At 40.6% G+C, this 26,410-nt stretch overlaps 2 protein-coding genes across 5 annotated transcripts in view; one reads left to right on the top strand and one right to left on the bottom strand.

The window, feature by feature from the left end:
* Nucleotides 1-25,685, bottom strand: part of Fto (FTO alpha-ketoglutarate dependent dioxygenase) — a 457,526-nt gene extending 431,841 nt beyond the window's left edge. Inside the window, exon 1 of the mRNA XM_017797386.2 lies at nucleotides 25,475-25,685. Coding sequence (XP_017652875.1) covers nucleotides 25,475-25,519 — 45 coding nt within the window. The 5' untranslated portion in view covers nucleotides 25,520-25,685. The remainder of the gene's footprint in view (nucleotides 1-25,474) is intronic.
* A 98-nt stretch (nucleotides 25,686-25,783) lies between these two features.
* The window catches only part of Rpgrip1l (RPGRIP1 like), a 107,874-nt gene continuing 107,247 nt past the window's right edge, over nucleotides 25,784-26,410 (top strand). For all 4 annotated transcript variants that reach the window (XM_008830073.3, XM_008830072.3, XM_008830075.3 and 1 more), the window contains exon 1: nucleotides 25,784-25,899. The gene's annotated coding sequence lies outside the window, so the exon portion shown is untranslated. The remainder of the gene's footprint in view (nucleotides 25,900-26,410) is intronic.

The following is a 26,410-nucleotide window of genomic DNA, read 5'->3' as shown; positions in this document are numbered from 1 at the left end:
TGGTAGAGAATGATTGAGAAAGACACCCAACATTTCTGGCACCCATAAACACAAGTGCACAGGTGTACACATAAGAACTAACACGCACACATACACACACACACACACACCAAGTAGACATAAACAATAATAAAATACCAAATTTATATTGGCCAAATAGCAAGACGAGACACAGGGTAGCAGACACAGGAAGCACACCATACACACTTACCATGGCTGCATACACCCAAAGATAAGGTTAGTAATGACATGAACAGAAAAATCCTGAAAAACTTCCTGAGTAAGGAGACACCTAAGAAAAGTCCTCAAGGATTTGTGGGTCTAAAACAATATCACCAAATTCACTGTTATTTCCCAGATGAAATTCTTTTGAAAAAACTCTGAGCTTAAAAACAATCCAAAGGCATGGTGCTTTGTGCCTTTAATCCCAGTAATGAGAAAGTAGAGGCAGGCAGATCTCTGTGAGATCAAGGCCAGCCTGGTCTACACAGCAAGTTCTAGGCCAGCTGTGGCTACAGAAATACCCTATCTCAAAAAGACAAAAAAAAAAAAAAAAAAAAAAAAAAAAAAACCTAGTAGTCTCCTATAAACCTTTAAAAGCAGTCTAAAGAATAACTATCGTTGTTTTCAAAAGAGTACGTCTACTGTGTAGTTAGTGCAACATGAACAACCTAAAAGGAAGAACTGTTGGTTTTGACTCAAGTTGTTGGATGTATCAGTCCACAGTCCTTGGCTCCATGGATTCTGGGCCCCTGGTGAGGCAGGAGTATGTGGCAGAGGTTATCCACTTCATGACAGGCAGGAAGCAAAGTGAGAAAGATGAGGACAAGATACAGGCCCAAGGACACACCCTCAGTGGACACTTCCTCCAGCTAGGGCCTACTTCCAAAAGTTTCCAGAACCTTCCAAAATAGCACCACTAGCTCTGACCGAGACCCTATACATGAGCCTTTTAGGTGGACACTTCACATTCCAAACATAACATCTATGCTGCTTTTTCCTGCTGCAATAAATGGCTCACTGGGTAAGAGGTTGCTGGAGACCCACAGGTTCTACCAAGGTTACATGCTGAAAAGTCAGTGGATATGGAAATCCTTCTGCAAACAAGATTCTGAAGGAGAATGGTAAATGTCTACACTGAAAAATACTATCACTCCATATTTGAGTCCTGTTTACCAACTTTAAAACAACCTGTTAATCTAAGACTAGCTTATCAGTTCCCCAAACACAGGAAATCTCAAGTGAGTAAGACACCCGATATATCATTCCTCCACTGCAACAACCAAATCCAACTTAAATAAAAACAAAATTCAATGCAAAAGAAACAAGACCAATGTAATACAATTATAATTAAAATGGAAGGAATACTGTCCTCCAAAGAAAAGTACAATAAAAGATTGTTGCTCTCAGAATTCTAAAATGGAAAATAATTGTTATATACTGCATAACTTTTTTACCAATTTCTATCCATTATTAGCCTGTACTTTGGGAGATTTTAATGCCTCCAGCTGTCTGCAGAGGAAATGAGACTGCAGCTAAAGGTTAGTATCCTAAGGCTATGTGTATGCATTCACTCACCCTGAGCTGATGCTGTCTGTCTATGTCACCCAAGTAAACTGGAAGCAGACAGATGGCTGGGGGGCAGGGCTCCTAGGATTCAGTACATTTAGGGATCACTCAGTAACAAGCATCTGAAAAGTGGGTATCAGGAAAATCTCAGTCAACAACATTGTACCTATCAAGAAACACTGTGTTAGATATTTTAGAAGACATGAGATTATTTTTAATAGTTTCTACCCCTAAAAACTTGATAATCTCTACATGATAGAGGTATAGAGTGGTAGATAAGGCAAGATTACTAAAAGTTTGCAATTTTAAATCATTTTAAATCATATAAGTAGGGCCTTATACATGCTAAACATACCTCTACCACTGAGCCCTCAGCTCAGCCCTTTAAATTACATTTATAACTATACATTGCTCACTTGAAAATTCTTTCACATTCAGTATCTCTTTGACACTATCTCAAAGTATCAGAGGCTAAAGAATGTGCGCAAAGTAATGTATTGTCACTAGCATGTATCAGAGCAAGTCAGCCCTCAACTCCTTTCCTACAACATCCTCCACCATCACAACCTATGGGGGGAGGGTCATGATGATATTCAATCAAGAAACATTAGAACTAGTTTAAAGAAATGAAATGGGAAGACTACTAATAAATGTGTTCCACTTTTAAAGAGACAATATTAAATGTTCTAATTAAAAAGCTTTAAAAGTAATGTGAACTTTTTAGATTATAAAACTAAACACAATTCTATACTACTAAACCAGAGAATGTGTTCGGTGTTGTATTGATAAATTTGAAAATCTTCATTTTTAATAAATATAACCAAAGTATACTCAAGAAGATGAAGACTAAATAGACAGGGCCAGGGATGTAGGTGAGGTAAAAGGACAAAGCACCTACTCAGCATATACAAGGCCCTAGGTTTGATCACCAATACCACAAAGAAAAAATCTAAATAGACAATAACTACAGAAGATACTGGAGACATTATGCAAGCACTATCTTCCACACCATTATATAAAAAGTTGAAGCTAATTCATACGTCTAAGACAAAAAAGTACAATCCATTATAAATGGTCCAAAGCATGAGAGGAAAGCTCTGCCACTTATTTTATACTAGCACAATATGGAATCAAAACTGGACAAAAGTAAGCAGAAAAGGAATGCTTCCCAGTATTTACATTCTTCCACGGTTCATTCATCCTGTCAGCCAAAAGAGCGCTGTGGAACTTCACTACAGTAGTCTGAACTGTGTCTGTGTATGCAAAATATACCTACTCAAACATTCCGACACAAACCTCTAAATCACTGACACAGGCCCATTTTACTTTCACAATTGAAATATTACAAAGTTGAATTCAACAACATGTTAATTTGATCAAATCAAGTAGGACTTATCTATTGAGTCACTCTTAGATAATTCTATTAACATTATAGTAATACATACAGTAAAAATGAAGGCTTTCTCATGTGAAGAGATTAAAAAAAAAAAAACTCGATAGAACCCAATGTCAGTCCTAAAAAGTTTAAAGTAAAGAATCAAGGACTACTGCCAACAGCTATCACCACACTTCATACTGGAACTCCAAATTACAACATGGCTACCGCTATCGCTACTGCCACCTGGAGGCTCTGAAATGTAATAAGGAGAAAAACAGAGGAACATCACTACAAGGAAGAAGACAGAATTGCAAATGAGATTATCTACCTGGCATCTAAAATGTAAATAACCAGGAACAAACCCAAAAGGTAAGCAAGTAAGTGCCTAAAAGTACAAAATCTTCCAAAAATTATTCAGAAACTGAAATAAATGTGACAGTATCTTTGAATGAGATAAATTATTTTAAATAGTTCAGTGCTTTCCTAATTAATTTACAAATTTAATGTTAGAGCAATTAAAAATATCACAGGAGGGGCTGGAGAGATGGCTCAGTGGTTAAGAACACTGACTATTCTTGCAGAAGACCCAGGTTCAAATCCCAGCACCCACATGGTAGCGAACATGAGTCTATAACTCCAGTTCCAGGGGTTCCAATTCTCTTCTGTCCTCTGCAGGCACTGCACGACACAGGTGTATTTACCTACATTCAGGCAATACACGCACACACATAAAATAAAAATAATAAATAAACATTTTTTTTTTAAAAATCACTGGATGGGTGCAGTACATGGGCGATCTTGAAAGTGATTTTTAAGTTTAAAAGGAAAAAAATGTTAAGTTGTCCAAATGCTACCAGTACAAAAAAAGAGTCAAGGAGCAGGCATGGTGGCACATTGCCTTTAATCCCAGCACTCAGGAGGCAGAGGTGGGTGGATCTCTAGGCCCTTGTGAATTCAAGGTCAGCCTGGTCTACATAGCAACTTCAGGCCAGCTGGGGCAACAGGGAGACCCTGTCTCAAAAAGACCCCCCCCCCAAAAAAAAAGGGTCAAGGAACTTTTGAAAATGGAAAATAATTACCTGAATTAAAATAGTATTCAAGAATAACAATGCAGGGCTGGAGAAATGGCTCAGTGGTTAAGAGCACTGGCTGCTCTTGCCGAGGACCCAGATTAAAATCCCAGCACCCACAGCTAACAATCATCCGTAACTCCAGTCTCACAGGAATCTGACTCCCTGTTCTGACCTCCATGCATTGCCCAACATAGATGCACTTACACACATGCAGGCAGAACACTCATACACATAAAATAAAAATAATAAATATTTTTCACAAAAAATGAATAACAAAGCAAAGTAACAAAATAAAAGGCACAGACATTCAGAAATTCAGATCAACATGGAAAGTCAATACCCAGTCAGGAGAGACAACTGGCACCCACTTGGAGAAAGAAGACAGAGACTTATTCCAATCCACACACCTATGAAATCCAGATGCCTTACAACAATTCCACGAAAAGTATTACAATAAAACTGAAATGGATAAGCAACCATTAATATCATACTGAAGTAGGGAAAGTTTTCCTGTAGATAAATGAAGGAAAACTTCTGAATAATGGAAATATGCCAGTAAAAAGCAGGAAATAAACAAGCTGGGGGACATATTTCTATCACATGACTAACAAATACCTCTAATCTACGAAATGTTCTTACAAGTCAGTAAGAAAAGATAAAACCATGATAGCAAAACGATCGAAGGCTATCTGAGTCAAGGGGTCCTAAGGAACTGTACTTAGTGAATATGATAGGAGGTAAGTCAGCTAAACATAATCACTAAGAAAGCAAGTGTTGCTCTGCAATGTGCGGCTACTTCTCTCTCAAATCTGCAATGTTTTGTTTTGGGGGGGGGTGTTTTGTTTTGTTTTGTTTTGCTTTATGGTAATTCCCAGAGTTTGAATGAATGTACAAAGCAGCAGTTTCATGCATTTTCTTAGCCTCCAGGGCAGCAACTTGACAAGAGCCAGAACTCTTCACAGGCCCTTCCCCACACAGCTCACCTCCCTATTAACCCATGGAAATTTCCAGAGATGTATACACAAGAATATTCACTCAATGATGAATATAATAAAAGGGGGGAAATCCATATAAAGAAATAATATGTTTGTAACTATAGGAAAAAAATATTCAGAACATGATACTGGTAGGAAAAGAGAGTACAAAATATACACCATATGATTCCAACTTTTGTTTAAAATATACTTCTATAAAGATCACAAATATATTCTAACACAGGGTGGCTCATGCTTTTAATCCCAGCACTTGGGAGGCAGAGGCAGGCAGATCTCTGTGAGATCAAGATAAGCCTGGTCTTCATAGCAAGTCAGCTGGAGCTATAGGGAGGCTCTGTCTCAAAAAAATAAAATAAAATAAAAAATAATATATATATACAATTATATTTGAGTGAAATATATAAAAATGTAGGTTGTAAGGGGCTCATGCTACATATACTGCACACTGCACATAACTGGTGCAATAACATTATCCTAAGCAAACAGCAATAAAAAACATAATGGTCCTTTCCAGAGGATTATAAAGTACTTCTAGAAAATAGAAAAACCATTTTCAGTTTCTCTAAAATATAATTATTGTAACTAGAAAAATATTTCAAGTAATCAATGTTCTACCATCTTAAAGCACACATAGTATGGTTATAATATTGACAAATCTGACTTTCATGATCGACATATGAAAAGTAATTTTATTGCAGTCACACCTATATAACAACAGCTAACAATTGTACAAGCCCATCACTGTTCTAAATGCTTTACATTTACATTCCTTTAACCTCCACTATTATCATCCACATTCCACAGAACAGAGTGAAGCTCAAGGAGGTTGTGTGACTTGCCCACCATCACTCAGCTAGCAAGCAGCAGATGTGAAGAAACAAGGCAGCCTGGCTTCAAAGCCCAGCTCTGAACCACCACAGGCCCTGCCTCCTCTGATATACTACCCTCTAAAGCACAAGGCTGATTTATAATCCAAATGCCAGTGCATAAACAATAAAATAAGCAGCTCTGAGTGTGTGTGTATATATATATATATATAAAATCTCCAAAGATGTGGTCACTGATCAAAACATTTTTGAAATCCTTCCTCTTACTATCCCTAGGGCACAGTAAACATACCTCCTCTGAGAGAAAGAAAGTTCTTCCCAACAGCTAGGAGTCATCCCAAACAAGGCTTAAGGTGATTAAATGGCAGAATTCTGCTTTCGGTAACACAGCAGTAAAATCCCATCAAGATGATTTGACTGCACTCGTATCCAGTGCTCACTCCAAAGAACTGCCTTCACAGGAGAGTGCAGCGCAGCTCCTCTCCACTGGTGTAATTATTTCCTTACATGCCTAGTTTTTACTGCACTGAGGTCCTTGATAGCAAAGATTAGACTATTTGTCCTTGAGTCTCCAGCCCTAACACAAGACCTGGCTCACAAAGAGTACTAATTAAATATCTCTAAAAGAGCTCTACAGCGAATGCTACGCAAATGCTCTGAGTAATGACGATACATTAAATAAAAATACTGCCAAGAGAGCATCTGAATCTATACACAAATATGCATATCAGGCATGTGGAAAGATATTGTAATAAAAAGTGGAAATTTTATGGAGTGGTTCCCAGATTTCTAAGTATTAAGGAAGACAGAAATTATTTTTAACAGGTCTTCTTATGGTAATTTCTAGCTATAGTTGTTTCTCACAAAACATAAGGGGGGGAGGTAGATATGCCTCATTGTCTAAAAAGCAATCTCCTGAAGCAAGGATGCAGAAATAACCATAAAGTTTATCAGAACAACAATGCAAAAATCACATCTGCTACACAGAAGACACCAGGATGCATCCTGCCTATGGGTTCAATCAACAAAGCACAACCTGGTGCCTGAAACATAAATCAAAGAACCTCACATCCCCAGTACTTATTGACATTTGCTACCTGCAAATTTCTAATATGTGCAAGATGGGTCTATTTTTATTTACAGCACAAACCACAAACTGAATGTAAAACAAGATGCTTAATAAATCCAGAGGACCATAAAACACCAGCATAACTCAGACAGCAAGACAGACACTCAGTCCTTAATTAAGTGGGTGATGTTCTGCTTAAAACAAAAAGACAACCCAGGGCTATAGCTTAGATTAAGCACTCAGTGTTGCAAGGGCAGCACCAGCCATTTCCAAGGCAAAGGCTTTAAATCATGAAAAATAAACCATCTAATAGTCTGTATTCAATAGTAAGTAGACAGTCAGGACACAGACTGATTTGGATTAACACATTTTCAGTTATAACAAGTAATTTTACAGAGGATTAGTATCTTGATGGTCTGATCAATATGAAGCACTGCTGCTATTACAGATGAAGAGAAAATTGCCCCTCTGGTAATAAAGTGTGCGTGTCTTCGTTCTCCTTCATTTGCTCAGTCCATTACTGTAATGGTTCCAGCTTTAACAGCTGGGACGATTTAAGCAGCAGGGGTCTGATGAATTTAAAAGCTGGGAACACTGGCCCTCATCCTCTCCTCCTTGCAGTCTGCATATGCAGCTCTGCTGTCTGGCGATCTGGCCACACAAGGATCATGTTTCATGAGAACAATGACTACTATTTCCCAATTATTGTCTCATTAATAGAGTTACCTGACAATAATGTAACTACAACAAAAACTGCTTGCAGCATATTGGCTGCTGATTCGGCGAAAAATGGCACTCTATTTTCCTAAATAACAAGATTGACATGACAACAAGCTAGAGTCCACATAAACTGTAATGTTTGCAATCATTTGCCTGGTGCTCGGCTCATATTCTCAAGCAAAATAAAAAAGTAAAGCGTTCGTGCTGACAGGGGAAAAAAAATTATCAGCAGAATTTTCCATCTCTGTTTTCAAAAAAGGGCAAAATGGAAAACAGTGAGATAATGGGCAACTGTATACAGAAATAGAAAATCTGTATTAGCGCAGCTCTGGATTTTAATCATACCAGTTCTACACAGTGAGTTAAGGTGGCAACATCAACCCGTTTTATATTATTATTGCAGAAATGTGGGCCCCAGAGGTTCAGCTTTGAATGATCCAGTCACTAAATGAAGGGGCCAAAGGGCAGACTTAAGGCTAACACAGAAATCATAGCTCTGAGTTTTCTGATCACAAACAGTTATGAACACACTAATGCAATGCCAACACACTGCCTCCCCAAACCAGGTGCAACCTAATTTGGTCCTTCAAATTGAGGCTTCTACTTAATTCCCACTAGTGATGAAGGTCTCAACTGCCCTTTATACACATGGCAGTTCCTAAGCAAAAGGGAAGGAAAACTCCCTCTGCTATCAAGTCATTTCCAAAACTACAGAGCAAATGAATGGTCAGCACAGAACAGACACATAGAATAAACGGAAATACAAGCCTGAATAGTAGTCAGACTGGTAGAACCGAGACTAGGATGATGATTACTGGGATTTAGGGGCGAGTAGGAAGTGGGTCCTAACCACTGCTAACTGACTGCAGAGTTTCATCATCTAAGATGGGTAAGTGCTAGAGATCTGCTGTACCGGCACCATGTATACAGCAACATTGGTATGGCACACTTTTCTTTTAATTTATTATTTTTTTTATTTTTAGTGTATGAGTGTATTGCCTGCACGTACATGAGTGCACCCGTGTCACGCAAGGGCTTCAGAGTCTCCTGGAACTGGAGTTATGGGTGGTTCATAGCTGGTATGGCACACTTTTAAAAGTGCTCAGAAAATAGATCTCATGTTAAGGGCTCTTGACACCATAAAATTTTTTTTTGATGTTCTACATGCAAACTTACAGTGACTATTCAAGGTCTTGCTTTCAAACCCTTCATAGCCTTGCAAACATGCCAAGAACAAATGTTTAGAAATACATCCCTATAAATGCAGATCTTAATGTCCTGAACATGTCCTGACCCAGTCCAGCTGTCCTCAAGGTTCATTCTCAAGATTCCTTCTGGCTTACACTGTAAAATCAGCCAGTGAGGCATGTTTGTACACAAAGTCAGTTTATAAAACAAGATTAAATGAGCAGGCTTAGCAGACCTGTAAATTCACCTTCTCTAAACTGTACCCTTTTCCCTAAGGTTCCAAAAGTGCCATCTTACAGTAAGGTCTTTTCCTCAAAGAATAAGAAAGTCATATTTTGAAAATAACCTTATCAAGAGAGCAACACTACATGCCTATAATTCTAAAACTCAGGAGGCCAAAACAAAAGAATTAATGCAAGTTCAAGGCCATCCTGGGCTACACTGTAAGTTTGAGGCCAGTCAGCAACATAGTGAGACACTATTTCAAAAAGAAGAGGAAGAAGGAGGAGGAGGAAGAAGGGAGGAAGGGAAAACTAACAACAAAGTACACTAATGTAGACGGTAAATTAGCATTTTAAACTTGAAAGAAAACACTAGAAACTGTTGTTGATGGCTGCAAACACGTGTTCAATGGAAGAATCTCAAGTCTAAAAATTAATGCCTGTACCTTTGGTGTGTGCCTAATTTAAAATCTGTGAGTACCTAATCAGTTTCTATCATTTCTTTCAAATTCCGTTTCCATCTCTCACTATTAGAAGGCCCCATGACCAATAATAAGCATTACTCTTGAAAATTCATTTAATAAATATTTGCTATGTGTCTGACAAAATGTTAAATGCTAGAAAGAAAATTGGAAATGAGAGAATGTTTTTAAGTGGGCCCTAATTTTTTAGGGTAAATAATCTAAATGCCAAAAGTTACATTACTAAACTCAACCACAATTAACCTGCTGAGTAGTCAGGGAAGCAGTAATAGAATGATTAAGGGTTATATCTGTCATGTACCACATGCTGGAGGCCTCAACCACTCATTCTTCCCTCAACAGACACTACTGATGGAAGACAGCTCCTATATGGAAGACAGCTCTAGAGAAAAAAATGAATTCAACACAAGTGCTGTCTTCAGGTAAGCTAATGGTTGTTCAAGTTTCTAACACTTTTTTTCCTTGAATGGCAAATTTCCTTTTTAAAGCTGATACTACAAAGCAACAGGCCTGAACTAACAGAAAGTACCAAGAACTCATTGTTACTTCTGGTTTACTATAGTAACTGTCAAGGAAGGTATTAAAGTGGTTTGGAAACTATAATCAAACTAACCCTTTTTCTGTTCATTTCAGGCAACAAAACAAAGCAATGAAAAAAAGGGCTGGCCAACTAGAAGAGAAATTCAACAAAAGATAAAGATGGATTGGGGAATAAAGAGAACAAAAGGATGGACTGGAGGGCACAGCAGAATCTTTTAAGGGAGGTTTAAGTACCTGAGATTGTGACATACGAGCACTTGGTCTTCACCTGTTTCCAAACATAACTCCTAAAACCATGAAACCTTGGGAATATTAGGTGTCTTTTGTATGTTCAAGAGATGATTGGTACCTGACAGCCCCAAGCAAGGCAGGAGCTTAGAAGATAACATTCTAAGGGTGTTTGGGCATGCTGAGTACTGGGAACTAAGAGACCCTGGAAGACTTCAGAACCTCAGAACCAAGGCCATCTGACTTGCTCTCCTCCCCTGAAGCAAGTCAAAACCAGGATTCCTCTTTTATCCAGGATTACTCATTGTAACCTGAGCCCCTTTCCCCAAAACAAACCATAAAACCTAAAAATATTACCCTAAACTTCCTTTACCTTCCTTCATAAGAACAGGCCATAAATGGCCTACAGTGTCTGACAGGGGACCATAAAATCTTCATTTCAGGATGGGTCCTCCTGCCACAGTGCTTGGGAGGGAGAAATACACAAAAAAGTCAAGAAGAATCTAAGTTTCCCCATTTCAGTCTTTTCTACTAGATTGCAGTTTTATCCAATCATATTTCTATATGACTAACCAGTCTTCATCCAAGCTAGGCATGAACACTGACAGTTTTTTCTGGAACTCTGGGTCTTCATTCTGAAAGTTCCCACATCAGGTAAAACTATGATTAAATAAATTTGATACGTTGTTCTCTGGTTAGCCTGTCTTTTGCTATAGGAGGTCAGCTGTGACCCTTATAGTTGGTAAATGTATCACACCTTTCCACCCCTACAGTAGCTTCCAGCTAGGAACTTTCAGGCCCAACCTGGAGGGAAGAGAGAGAGGGATGTGGGTCAGTTGATCATGAATGGCTAATGATATAATCAGTCAGGTATACAAAATGAAGCTTCCAGAAAAACCCCTAAGAACTGGTAATTAGTGACTTTTCTCATCACTGTAACAAAACACCTGACAGAAACAACTAATGAAGGAACTATTTATTTCAGTTGCACAGGTTCGTAGCATCCTGATGAGGAAGGTACAGCACAGCAGAGTATAGCATAGCAGTTCACATCACAGCAGGCCAGGTAACTGGGAAGCCCAAGTCCTTGGCCTTCTCCTTTCTTTTTGTTCTGACTGGTACCCCAGTCATTGAATGGTACCCCAGCCATGGACTGGTACCCCAGCCGTGGAATGACACCCCAGCCATGGACTGAGGCCTCAATCATGGACTGGGACCCCAGCCATGGACTGAGACCTCAGCCATGGACTGGGACCTCAGCCATGGACTGGGACCTCAGTCATGGACTGGGACCTCAGCCATGGGCTGGGACCTCAGCCATGAAATGGGACCTCAGCCATGGACTGGGACCTCAGTCATGGACTGGGACCTCAGCTATGGACTGGGACCTCAGCCATAGACTGGGACCTCAGCCATGGACTGGGACCTCAGTCATGGATTGGTCCCACCCACATTCAGAGTGGGTCTTCACTCCTCAGTTAATCTTTTACAAATGCCCTCACAGACACACACGTCACTCTCTAGGTGAATCTGAATCCAGTCAAGTTAACAATGAAGATTAAGCATCACAACTGGATAACTGAACACATGGAAGTTTCTGGAAACTTACACCTGGAGAGGGCACAGAAGCTTTGCACACCCTGTCCCACACCTGGTCCTATACATCTCATCCACCTGGCATGACTGTATCCTTAATAATAACTAGTAAACCTAAGTAAGTGCTTCTATGACTTCTGTGAGAAAACTAATGAACTCAAGGAGTGGATCCTGAAAAACCCCAATTTATAGCCATTCAAAAGCATGGGCAAAACAACTCACGGCTGGCATCTGATGTGAGGGACACTCGTGATACTGAGCCTTCAATCTGTGGGATCTAATCCACCTCCAAGCAAACATTTGTTATGGCTTGAAGAAATCCTCCCCACACCTCATGTTGTGGATGCTTGTTCCCCCAGCTGAGGGTGCTATTTTGAGAACCGTGTAGTCTTTAGGAGGCAAGGCCTATCTGATAGCTGTCATCATTCGGAGTAGTCTTTAGGAGGCAAGGCCTATCTGATAGCTGTCATCATTCGGAGTAGTCTTTAGGAGGCAAGGCCTATCTGATAGCTGTCATCACTCGAAGCAGGCCTGTTAGGGCTTTGGCCTGGCCCCTCATCCCAGCACTCTATGCTTCCAGGTTCACCAACACATGAAGAACCTCCATCACATGCTCCAACACCAGGAACCTGCCATGCCTTCTGTCATGGACTGAAACTCACAAAACTGTGATCCCAAACAAATCCTTCCTCTTTTTAACTTGTTTTGCCAGGATTTTGCCATAGCCTCATAAAGGCAGTAATACAATTATGTCAAAGTGAATTAAACTATAGAACTCCAGCTGAAGGCAGCAGAATGGATAGGTTGTGGCATGGGAAAAGCCCACACAACCAGCCACAGAAGCCTTCTGTGTTAAGTGTATATAAGAAACTGAGCTTGGTTTTCATCTTACATTAGCTTACCACCAAAAATGTCCTCAACTTAGGTTTCAAAATTATAATTGGATAAACTGATGGCATAGTGCAAGCCAGGCCACAGTGAAGGTTAGGAGCCAGAAGCCCTTCTCAGGACTTTGGAAAAATGCCAAACTGGAAAAAAAAAAAAAATAAAATAAAATAAAAAAGACACATAAATTCTTTCTTTCATTAACTTGCTATTAATTCAAAAAACCTTGTTATGCAAGGTTTATTTATTAAATTAAATTAATATAGCTGCCACTGGAAGCAGAAGTGGCTGGGGTTTTTGTTTGTTTGTTTATTTGTTTGTTTGTTTTTGGTCTTTTTGAGACAGGGTCTCCCTGTAGTACCACCTGGTCTGGAACTTGCTATGGAGATCAGGCTAGCCTCGATCTCACAGAGATCACCTACCTCTACCTCTGCCTCCCAAGTACTACAACGAAAAGTATGCACCACCATGCCCAGCTTTTAAAGCAGATTTTTTAAAATTATTTAAATAAAATCATTTTAATGTTTAAAATAAAACAAATAATTTGACTTCTGGTACATGGGCTAGAAACTTCAATGTGCCAGATAAGAAACTGTCAGAATAAGAGAAAACAATGGGTCCTGTTCCAAAGACAGGAAGAATGGAGGAGTTTCAAAAATTTGTAAACAAGAAGCACAAAAAAGCAAGACAGCACAACTCCTCTAATGATCCTCCTCAATTGCTGAATTCAAGATACTAACACAAATGAACTGCCAGGTGCAAATTTCAAAAGTTTACTAGCAAAGATGCCAATGACATGGAAGAGGTCAGAAACAACCAGATGACTTCAGTCCCAGGGCAGGAGAGAGAGGAGTCAGCAGAGAGGGTCAGCAAAATGAGTGAGAAGGTCTGCAGATCAGCAATGGGCCTGGGAAGTCAGCAACATGGGAGACAGGTGCACCAAGGACACGAAGGTCCACAGATCGGCAATGGGCCTGGGAAGTCAGCAACATGGGAGACAGGTGCACCAAGGACACTACAAAGGAAAACTTCAAACTAAAACACAGTGAAAAGCATCACCAGCTGTCAGAAATAGATGGCAAAGGAATACTTGCAAAACTGTTCAACATCCTTACCCATCACAGTAATGCAAATTAAACTGATGAGAGTCATCTCACCCCATCTAGAATGACTATCATCAAGAAAACAAGTAACAACAAATGCTGGTAAGGATGTAGGGAAAGGAGAACCCTTATACACAGCTGGTGGAAATGTGAACTTGTGTGGCCACTATGGAAATCATTATAGAGTGTTCTCAAAAAAATAAAAATAGAACTAGCAATTGGCCCATCTATACCAGTCCTGGGTCTATGCCGAAGGACTCTAGGACTACATGCCACAGAGATACTTGCATGCCCATGTTTACTGCTGCACTATTTATAATAGCCAGGAAACGGAACCAGACTAGACACCCATCAACAGATAAATAAAGAAAATGTGCATATACACAATGGAGTTTTATTCAGTCATAAAGAAAAATAAAATGACACTTGTTGGAAAATAAATGGAACTGGAAATCATCATGTTAAGCAAAATAAGCCAGATTCAGACAAATACCATGATTCTTCTTATATCAACATGTGTACATGTGAGTATGTGCATTTATGTAAGTGTGTGTAATTTAATGTTAATACTTTCCTTCACTGGTAAAAATAGCAATTGTACAAAAATGGAGGAACTTTAAATTATTCAATGTGGTTACTAAGTATATAACAAGAAATATACTACTTCTACTTACAGTATTTAAGAAAAATATGATCTAATCCAAGCTAGCATAAGAATTCTTAAAGCTAATTTATTTTTTTTTCAGTCTTTTCTCCCTGTAGCCCCAGCTCACCTGGAACTCACTATGTAGACTAGGCTGGCCCTGAACTCACAGAGATCTGCCTACTTCTGTCTCCCAAGTGCTAGGATTAAAGGTGTGCGCTACCATGCCTGGTTAAAGACAATTTTTTAATTCCATGACTAATAAAAAGTTTCAGCGTTTCTAAAAAAAAAAAACACTAAAGAAGTTCCAGATCTCTCACAAGGCCACACTTTATTTTTTCGAATATTTTATTTTATATGTATGAATGTATTATCTGCATGTAGGTAAGTGCACCCGTGTCATGCAATACCCCCAGAGGTCAGAAGAGGGTGTCAGATCCCCTGGAACTGGAGTTACGAATGGTTGTTAGCTGCCATGTGGGTGCTGGGAATCAAACCCAGGTCCTTTTCAAGAGCAGTCAGTGTTCTAACCTGCTGAGCCAACATTCCAGCCCCCAAGGCCACACTTTCCTTAGGAATGTATTCTATGAAGCCCCAGACCAGATTAACTAGGTCCTCGGAAGGAAGGAATTCCCTGACCTCTACACCCTGGACCATGTTAGAACTCCCTGTTACCAAGCCCCACTGACATGATAAAATGCACTTCCTCACTACTACTAACACACTGTTAATTCTCTCCCATGAACAGATAGGTCCATAGGACTATATTCCCCATCTCTATCCACATGCCCCAGGTCTTAACATAAATAATTGAATTAGATTCTTCATCTGGAATATAATAGAACAAAGAAAATGGTTTGAGTGATGGTTTTCTTCAATTTTTTTAAAGTGTGGTACACAATTAGTAGCACCATTTTGGATGTATGGACATTTCTGGAACCCCCGTTGAAAAAAATGCACCTGTACAGACAATATCAGAACAAAGTTCAGAATTTAGTTTAAGTATCTACAAGTCAAACAGGTCATGGTGGAGGTGGTAATAACGATGACAGTGGGTTCATAGCATTTTTACTATATGCCAGAAATGATCTAGTTGACACAGGTGTATAGCTATACACATATAAATGCATCCAATTTAATATCCATTGTAATCCACCCCAATTTTATAGAAGAATTTCAGGCTCAGAGAAGTTAAGCTGCTTTCTAAGGTAAGTGATAAAGTAGATTTCAACTCCAAGGGCCTGCTCCTCAAGCTGCATACTTACATGACAGCAGTGACCTCTGATCTGAGGGGTACATTCTAAACACTGCACAGCAGCACCCTCTGTTCTGAGGGGGATTCTAAACACTCCACAGTAGTGCCCTCCACTGTGAGGGATAGATTCTAAACACCTCACAGTAGTGCCCTCTATCATGAGGGATACACTCTAAACATCCCACAGTAGTATCCTCTATTCTGGAAGGTACATTCTCAACACCTCACAGCAGCCCTCTAACCTGGAGGTACATTCTAAGACCACCTCCCCAGAGTGCCTAAAACCATGGATACTAAACTTTATCAAGAATATTTTTCCTATAAATACATGCTAATAAAGGGTTAGTTTATGAGCTAGGTACGGTAAGAGAATAACAGTAACAATAACAAAATAAAGCAAAACAGTATAATAAACATTCTGTTAATACTCTCTCTCAAAAATGCCAGGACAAATAATAGAGTTTGGCATTGTGGCTGAACATAGCTAACTAACACATAGAACAAAACCCTGAATAAGAGGTGAAGGGGCAAAGGCGGGCTGTGCACATAAAATGCACATGTCCATCAAATAGAGCAAGAAGAGAGTAAGTCCACTCAACCCTACTTAAGGAAGTGCATGCTCTGTGCTGTGATATTCTAGTTGTCTGAGAACCAGAATCCTGATGTTTATGTGAAATCTCTCCACTTTTAAAGAGCAAAAATAATTCTGAAGCTTTTGGTTCACTTGATCTCTACACCTCTACAGACCAGGAAGAATGTATGAGCTGTATGTTTACGATCTCTAGTGCCCCATCATCCATCAAAAATAGACACATCAAAACTGCATAATCTAAAACCAATCATAATAAAACATCAGACAAGTATGAATGCAGGTTCCTTCTATACAATGAATGCCTGTGCTCATCACAAAGTCCAATGCCAAGGCTAGAGAGATGGCCCAGCTGTTAAGAACACTTGCTGTTCTTCCAAAAGACTAGGGTTCAATTCCCAGCACCTGCATGGCAGTTAACAACTGTTCATAACTCCAGTTCCAGGGAATCCAATACCCTCTTCTGACCTGCACATGGTCAGAACTGCATGACACGGGTGCACTTACATACATGTGGGCAATACACTCATTCACATAAAATAAAAATAATAATTAAAAGAATCTGATGCCTTCGAAAAGAAAAGACGGGCTCGAGAGATGGCTCAGCAGTTAAGAGCACTGATTATCCTTACAGAGGACCCGGATTCAATTCCCAGAACCCACATGGCATCTAACAACCACCCATAATTCCAGTTCCAGAGAATCCAACACCTTCTTCTGACCTCCACAGTCATTGCACAGCACAGATGCACTTGCACACATGCAGATAATACACTCATACACATAAAATAAAAATAATTTTTAAAAAAAGACAAGGCAGAAACCAGTTTAAATGACATTAAAGGAGTACAGAAGGCTGGGCCAGCGAGACAGCTGAGCAAGTAAAGGTGCTTGCCACCAAACCTGAGGACCTGCGTTCAATACCCGCTGTAACCATACCACTCCAATTTGATAGAAGAAATACACATGCACATAATAAATAAATATAGATAGGGAGGGAGGGGATGAGGGAAGAAAAAAAGGAAGGGAGGCAAAGAGGGGAGGTGAGAGGGAGGGAAGGGATAAAGCTAGATAATTTTTTCAAAGGAGAACAGATTAGGGGTTAGGCATATAGCTCAATAGAGCACCTGCCAGGCATTCAAGGCTCTGGGCTGTCCAGCCCAAGTACCACACACATACACAAACACACACACACACACACACACACACACACACACACATTTTAGTAATAAAGGGGGAAATCAAAGAGATATGGCAGTCAAAGAGAATGTCCAATCCTGGATTGGAGCTGGGACCCAAGAAAAATGTGTCAAAGCAGTTATTCTTAGGACAATTAGCAAGATAGGATTATGGACTATGGGTTAAGTATTACATCAACATTAACTTTTTTAAAATTGATCATTGAAGGTGTGTTTATATATATGAGAATACACCTATTCTTAGGAAATACATACTGAATTGTTTAGGGATGAGAAGGATTGAGTCTCCTTCTTACCCTGTATTGGTTCATTACAAAGAAAATAGGGAGGCTGGAGAGATGGCTAAGTGGTTAAGAGCATTGGCTGCTCTTGCATAAGACCCAGGTTTGTTTCCAATACCCATATGGCAGCTAATAATTGTCCATAACTCCACTTCCAAGCAATGCAATGCCCTCTTCTGGCCTCCACTGGTACTGCACACATGTGGTGCACTTACACACAGGTAAAACACTCATACACATAAAGTAAATAAATAAAATACTGGTTTTTTTAAGAGCTGTTATTTTTAAAAAGGAAAAAATAAAACTGGGTATAGCTCAGTGCTAGAGTTTACCTATCATGTACAAGGTCCTGTGTTCAATACCTACTGCAACAAAAAAATAAATGAATAAACTAAACAATAGAAATGGTTCACATATGGGGTGGGGGCTGCAATAAGACTTACACAAAAAGATGGTGACCTATAAATCCAGACAATAGGTCTAAAAGAGTTCTATGCTCTATTCTTCCAGCTCTTCTGTAAGTTTTAAATTATCTTAAAATAATAAAGCAAATCATCTGAACAAATATAAGACAAACTCAATGAAGGCCACTCCTACCCTTGCCATGGCTTAGTGGCCAAGTCTAATCATAATAGAACCTCACAGCTTCCCACAGAGGCAGCCAGGCTTGGAGCTACTTTCTGGTTTGCACAGGCACAAGGTATGAATGCCCATTCCAATAACAAAGAAACAGTAGAAAATACAGTCTAACTCAGGCTACCAAACTAGTCTGGACTATGCTACTATAAGGAAAGATCATTTTTAAAATGCATGAATAAGGACATGGAGAAATCAAGTCAGTACTAACCAGGAAGCTTCCTCCCTGCTGACTAGCTCTCGGAGTAATGGAAAGTGTTGCTGGGGAGAAAAAGGCATCAACAGTGTTACCCAGCTGTGAACCTTGTGAACTACAGTAATGACCACCATGGCAAGACATGCCCATGGGTGCAATAGTGGCATGAATGTTCTAGAAGAAAACAACAAATTTCTGATCGGATTTAAGGGGAAAGCACATGCCTGGTACTGCAAATCTGTCCAAGAACTCATGGTTGGTAAGCTCACAGGCCTCAGGGGTCAACCTACTACTATTATTCTGATAAATGGGCACAGTATCGAACTGTTCTCTAAATTCATATCTCTCTACTGAATACACAGATTAGTATAGCTCTCAGATCTCTTCAAAAAAGTTTCCTTGTGTAGTGGATAGTGGTTAATGCAGAAACTCACAACTACTCAAAGTGCACAGGATAAGTAATTGCGGAGTGCTCAGCCACAAATGGAACATCTATATCACACCTCTTCCCCAAGGCTCAGGGACTATCACAGATGTGGGGAGGAAAAACTGTAAGAGCCATAGGTTAGGGAGATTTGGTCTTCTAGACATGACAGGGCCACTGCACTCAGGAACTCACACCAGCTGTGGTTGCCTGAACAAGACCTGCACAAGATCAAGTCAGTCAACAATGCAGCATAGAATGGGAAGGGGTTCAGGAGCCGCCATCCCTAACTGAGGAGCTATGGACAGTTGAAGGCTTCTAAAGGAAGGAGAATCAGTTTTCTTTAAGAGTGTGGCTCACACTCCAATGGATGGCCCAACATCCAGAAGTATATGGTCAGCACAAATTGGACTTAGGCCGATTTTTTTTTTTAAGAAAAGGACATGAAATGGGAGGGAATAGGGAGGTAGGGGTGGATCTGGGAAGAGTTAAGAGGAGGAGCTGGAGGTACAGCAACTTACCACTCTTTCACGGGACCCAAGTTCAGTTACTAACTATCTGTAACTCCAGCCCCAGTGTCTCAAAGGGATTTGATGCTTCTAGCCTCCACAGACACCACATGCACATTAATGTATTTTTTTTTAACTAAAATAAGAGGAGGAGTTGGGATAAATGTGATCAAAACACAATGTATGAAATTCTCAAAGAATAACAATATTTTTCAAAGCATGAATACTGCGTGATACTCCTTTGTAGTTAACATAAAATAAACAAATGTTTTGCTGGAAAGCAAGATACTTAGTCTAATCTTCTTATTCTCCCTTCAGATTTGGAAAATACTTAAAGTCTATAGCATAAGCAGCTGTAAAGAAAAGCAATCTAAATTATTACAAAGAGACAAGGAGACTCAAAAGGAATTACTATGGGGCTGACAGCATTTAATTTAAAAAGCAAATGAGAAATCTTTGTGACTTTGGGATAAAGAGTTCAGAAGCTTAACATAGTAGCATAGGCCTGTAATCCCAGCTAATTAGGAGGGAGAAGTAAGAAATATATCTAGAAAATATTAAGAACTCATAAAAATGTAGAGAGGCATGGTGGTGCACTTCTTTAATCCCTGCACTTGGGAGGCAGAGGCAGGAGGATCTCTGTGAGATCAACGCCAGCCTGGTCTACATAGCGAGTTTCCAGGCCAGCTGGGGTCACAGGAAGACACTGTCTAAAAAAAAAATTAAAATAAAATAAAAATAAAAAAGAAAGAACTCATAAAACTTAATAAATTAATACCACCACAAAAAAAAATGGGCAAAAGAACTGAAGCAGACACTTCACAAAAGAAGATATACATGGGGCTGGGAACATGGCTCCGTGTTATAAAGTGCCTGCTGTACACTCATCAATAAGGGAATTCAGATCTTCAAAACCCAGGTACGTGCTAGGTGGGTTCAGAAAACACAGACAGGGATCCCAGGAGCAAGCTCACTGCCTAGACCAGCTCTTTTGCTCCAGGTTCAACTGAGAGACCCTGCTTTAATGAATAAGGTGGACTCCCAACATCCACCTCAGGCCTCTACAGACATGGATGCAGACATGCATACATACCCATATGATTCATGCACACACACCCCCACACACACATACCACACAGACACACACATGAGGGGAAAAAAAAGATATACACATGCATATCGGGTATAAAAAGTTATTCCATAGTAATAGACATCAGGGAAACAGAAACAAGACCACAGTGAAATCTACCTCTTGCTCAGCATGATGGCTACAGCCAAAAGACAGACAGTAACAAGCACTGACAACATGTTAAGGACTCTCAACATCGCTGGTGGGGAATGTAAAGTAGAGCAGCCTCTGTGGAAAACAGGGTAGCAGTTCCTTAAAATATCAACTGGTCATTCCACTCCTAGATATCTACCCAGAAAGGCTGAAGAGATGCCTCAGAGGTTAAGGACACTGGCTACACTTGCAGAGGACACAGGTTTGATTCCCAGTACCCACATAGTGGCTAAACAATTGTCTCTTCTGCACAGGCACTGCACAACACAGGTGCACTTAAATACATGCAGGCAAACACTCATACACATAAAACTAAATAAATCAAAAAAAATTTAACAAAAATCTTAAAAAGAAATTATGTCCAGACATAAACTAGGACACAGCTCTTTCACAGTAGCATGTTTCATGATAGCCAAAACACAGAAACATTCACCAAACAGTAAATAGATAAATAATAAATAAATAAATAAATAAATATGGTCTATCTAGATATACAAATACCATCTACTAGGTAACAAAAAGTACTGATGAATGCTACATGTATGAACCTCAACATGTATGAGCATGTATACTGGATGAAAGGAGCAAAAACAAAAGGTCAAATATTGTATGATTCTGTTTATATCAGAATGTTCAGGGACAGGAAAGATAGTTCAGTCAGTAATGTGCTTGCCTTACAAGCATGAAGGGCTGAGTTTGGATCCCATGTAAAGAGCCAGGTGTGGTGCATGCCAGTAATCCCAGCACAGGAGAGGCAGAGTAGGAAAGATCCTAGGGGCTTGCTGGCCAACCAGTCTAGCCCAATCAGTGAGCTCCAGATTGAATGAGAGACCCTGACTCAAGAAATATGGTGGAAAGCATTTGAGGAAGATATCCAATGCAGACCTCTGGCCTCCACAGACATGTATATGCATGCATGCATGCATGCATGCATGTACACATACACATAGAAAGAATGTCCAGAAAAGGCAGACCTAGAGAACAAAGAGCTTAGTGGTTATCTAGACATAGGGGTGGAAAAAAAAAATTGGGGAAAAAACTGCAAATGAATGTATTACCAACCTGAAACAAAAATAGATTTACAAATCAGTGTTTTTAGCTTTCTTCATAATAGCTCCAAATAAGCAACAATTCTAATACCCAGCAACAGATGCATGGATAAACTAAATGTGATTTATCACATAGTGAACTATTATTCAGCAATAAAAAAGAATGAATTAGCCGGGCATGGTGGCGCACGCCTTTAATCCCAGCACTTGGGAGGCAGAGGCAGGCGGATCTTTGTGAGTTGGAGGCCAGCCTGGTCTACATAGTGAGTTCCAGGACAGCTGGGGCTACAGGGAGACCCTGTCTCAAAAAAAAAAAAAAAAAAAAAAAAAAGAATAAATTGGTGATACATGGATTAACACATATCTCAAAAATCATTATGATGAATAGAAACAACAGACCCCAAAATTCATATTGTATGCTTCCACTTATATGAAATTCTAGAAAATATAGATTCAACTCTAGTAGTCAGTCATTGCCTGGGGTCCGAAACAGATAAAGAAATTGGCTGTAAATAAATAAGAAAGTTTTAGAACCAAAAAGACTGGGGAAAAAAAAAAAAAAAAAAAAAAAAGCTTTAGAAGGTTGTGGTTTGAATGAGAATGTCCCGCACAGGCACCAAGTATTTGGAAATTTTGTCCCCAGTTGGTGGCGCTGTTTTGGAAGGCTTTAGGTGTGACTGCTGGAGGAAGCTTGTCCCTGGAGGTACACTTTGAGAGGTTTTGTTTGTTTGTTTGGGGTTTTTTTGGGTTTTTTGGGGGGGGGTTGTCTTTTTGAAGCAGGGTCTCCCTGTAGCCCCAGCTGCCCTGGAACTCACTATGGAGACCAGGCTGGCCTTGAACTCACAGAGATCCGCCTGCCTCTGCCTCCCAAGTGCTGGGGCTACAGGCGTGCACCACCACGCCCAGCTAGAGAGTTTTTTAAGCCTTGCCAGATTTCCAGTTGTTCTCTGCTTCCTGTGCCTGCCTGTAGATGTGATCGCTTGACTTTCTGCTCCAACCATCTTTGCAGTCATGCCTCCCTGCCATTATGGACTCTAACCCCTAGAAGCCATAAACTCAAACGCTTCCTTCTATAAGTCGCCTTGGTCATAGTGTTTTATCACAGCAACAGAAAGTAACTAATACAGGATAGCAGTCTCTATGCTAGCTGCACTATATTTGCAGGTATATGCAACTGTCATAACTCATCAAACTGTACCCAATAAATGATTACAAGATACTATATGTAAATTATACCTCAATAAAATTGAAGAGAAAAAAAATTATTCATGAGTACTTGGACATTGTTTAAGATTTAAAGCAACTACTATAACTTTGTTCCAGTCAATATTACAGCAAGTGAATTAACTTTTTTTTAATGGAAAAAAATGTTTAAAAACCAGTAGGACACAACTTACTCTATCAAGTCAACATGTTTCACAAACAGAACTAGAAACAAAGTTTGGAGATTATGATCATAGGACCTGATACAGACCCTAGTCCCACCTAGCCAACAAGTGGCCCTGAGCAAGTTACAACTTCTGCCAGACTCAGTTTCCACATCTCTAAAACATGGAAGGTATGAACTGGTTATCAACTAAGAAACCAGTCCACTGGAAGAGAGATTTGATCTTAGTCAAAATTATCATCCTGGTATATGGCAATACCAGGTACTCACTAATCTGGAAAGTAAAAGACACAATATACTTTAACAGGTAATATTTGATTCTTTGCACTCTGTAGACAGATATATCTATCCACACAGACTCAAACATGGAAATTTCAGGCTCTTTGTGAAATGTCGCTGTAATTTAGGTCATTATACAACAGACTGAAATTTTAAATCCTTAGTACTGTCCTAAGACTGACTCGCTTGAGGGGCAAAGTGCTATGACAGCAAGAGCTGTACCTCTTTCCTTTACCACTGATCCTCACTACTAATGTTTACCTAACAGAGTAAGTGCCAAACAGCATGCTTTTGCAAAGGCCCTTTGACCAAATGAACTCTTTTTAAAAGATCAAAGTGACTGACAGACAAAGAAGAGAGTGTCATGTTCAATGAGGTTGTAGAAGCAGACAGGACCCAGACCTTTCAGAATCTTTCAGGCTGTGTGGAGTTTTGTATTTCTCCTAAGCAGCAGAAACCTTCGAGCTATATTTAAGCAGGAGGCTGGCATAATATCAAGTAAGGAAAGGGTCATAATTAGATTTTAATTTTGAAAAAAATCACTCTCTACAGTGTGGAGAAGAGTCTGATGAGAAAAAGGAAGATACAGGAGTTAAGGAAGGTGTGACAGCTAATTTTGTTGTCACTTTGACAACAAAATGCTGAAGTAAGAAATTTCCTCAATCAGATTAGTCTATGGACTTGTCTGTGGGCACATTTTCTAGATTGCTAATTGATGTAGGAGGATCCAGCCCACTGTGGGCAGTGTCATCCCGGGGCAGGTGTACCTCGATTGTATAAATAAAGGTAGAGGAACAAGCCAGGGGAGGCAAGCCAGTACGCAACATTCCTTCATAGTCTCTGCTTCAGTTCCTATCTCCAGGTTCCTACCTTGAGATCCTGTCCTGACTTCCCTCAACATTGGACTGTGTCCTGGGAGTTATAAACTGAAATAAACCCCTTCCTCCCCCACTTGCTTTTTTGATGGTGGTACTTATCACATCAACACAAAGCAAACAGTAGGGCAGAGTGAGTGTAGCCCAAGAAAGAGGCTGCTGCAGCAATCAAACCAAAGAGACAATGGTAGTTTGGTCCAAGGTAATAGAAAGAGAAAAGAGTCCCAGTATATTAAGATGAACTTATAGGCCCCAACTTTGGAAATGCAGGAAAGGAAAACACTCCATTCCTCATCTGCGAAACAGGACTGTTGATACTCCATCTATATAATAATTATCTTGCCATCTGCTGTGGTAATATGAAATAAAAGATTACGCCCTTAATGTAGGTGACTGACACAATAATTGCTGGAAACAAATAAGTCACTACTGCCATTATTGTAATCCCACACGATGTCCACTACCCGAAGCTGAAGAGCTAAGGCAGAGAACAGGAATGTACTCAGACTATTCGCAGATGCTATCCATGCACATTCACGGTGCTGAACAGTCAGCTGGCCACTGAGACAACTGCTCCAAATAAATCCATGTCACCACACAGACACTTCATCTCACCAGCTCTTCGGGCCTCAAGAGACCGCTATGACTAAGAAAGCACAGGAAGTATGATCACAAACATCCGGTAAACTGAGGCACGAGGGTGGCTATGAATTTAACCAAGGAACAGGTACAGAAAGCAGGCCAAGGAAATAGATGTCTTGGTTTTCTTTTCCGAGCTAGTCCAATAGAACTCGGCCTGCATCCTGAGCAACACGAATGCACAGCATGCACACACACACGCACAAACACCACGTCTGCAGGTCTCTGGCAGACAAGGCCCTGTCAACCCCCTTGGCTTAACGCCGAAAATCCGCTCACCCTCCCAACGAATCCTGGACTTCCCTGCATATAACTCCAGACGCACGGAGCCCCCCAGATCCCCGGAGCCCCACAAACCTTAGCTTCGCGCTCTCGCTCCTCCGCGGTCTGGGCTCGCTTCATGCTGCCACTAAAGCCGCCTTCGCCACCGTGGGCCGCGTCCACCCTCACTCTGGACCCCGCCTCCTACGTGTAGTTCTCTTGATGGCTCATTCGCGCCTGGTGCCATTCGCTCTCATACGCTAGGGAACTATTGCTCCCAGGATGCACCGAGCGACTCCCGAGAACGCCTCAGTCTTCGGAACCCAAGTTCCCAGCTCCGTCAGCTGGGCTAACGTAGTCCACTGCCTGGCTGGCCAAAGGCCCGGAGCTCGGGGAGAACTACATTTCCCAGAAGGCAAGGGCGCCCACCATGTTTTCCCGTGCTCCTCTAGGCCAGTGGCCTCACGCACCGTCGGCGTCGGCGCTATAGCAACGGCAGCTAGCGGCGGGCGAGCGCTGAGGTGAGTACCCTGCGAGGTGGAGATGGAGAGAGGTTGGCTCTCCCTCCCTCTGCGGCACAGTCGGGGGCTTGGGGTCTGCTCCGAGGCCCAAAGAAGACCTGGGGTTCTGTGGGAGAAGCAAGCCCGACAGGCCTCTCGGTAATCAGGCCTGCATCACAGCCCGCCCAGGGACCCTCTGCCGAGCTTGAAAATGCTTGCGATGAGAATTGTCATGCCTGTCTAAATCCTGCAGGTCGAAGGTTCCCAGTTCGCTCTGTGGCCCCGGATCCTGGATTACTTGGTAGAACCTAAGCCACCCAAGGAGCTTGTTACTATTGTTTTTGCAGTTGTTTTCTTAAAAGACTGGATCTCGCCACATAGTTCCCGACTGGCCTTGGGAACAAGTCTTACCTCTACCGTCTGCCACCACAGCCAGTTCCTAGTGGCCTATTCTTAATTACCGTGTTTATCATATGACTATTCTTGTTGTCAGATAATTCAATAAAGAGAAGTTTGTTTAGACTCAGCGTCT

The sequence above is a fragment of the Nannospalax galili genome, unplaced genomic scaffold (assembly GCF_000622305.1).
Source record: "Nannospalax galili isolate Female #2095 unplaced genomic scaffold, S.galili_v1.0 scaffold274, whole genome shotgun sequence".
Classification (NCBI taxonomy): Eukaryota; Metazoa; Chordata; class Mammalia; order Rodentia; family Spalacidae; genus Nannospalax; species Nannospalax galili.
Note: the sequence above shows the minus strand (reverse complement) of the source record. Positions and strands in the feature narration are given on the sequence as shown.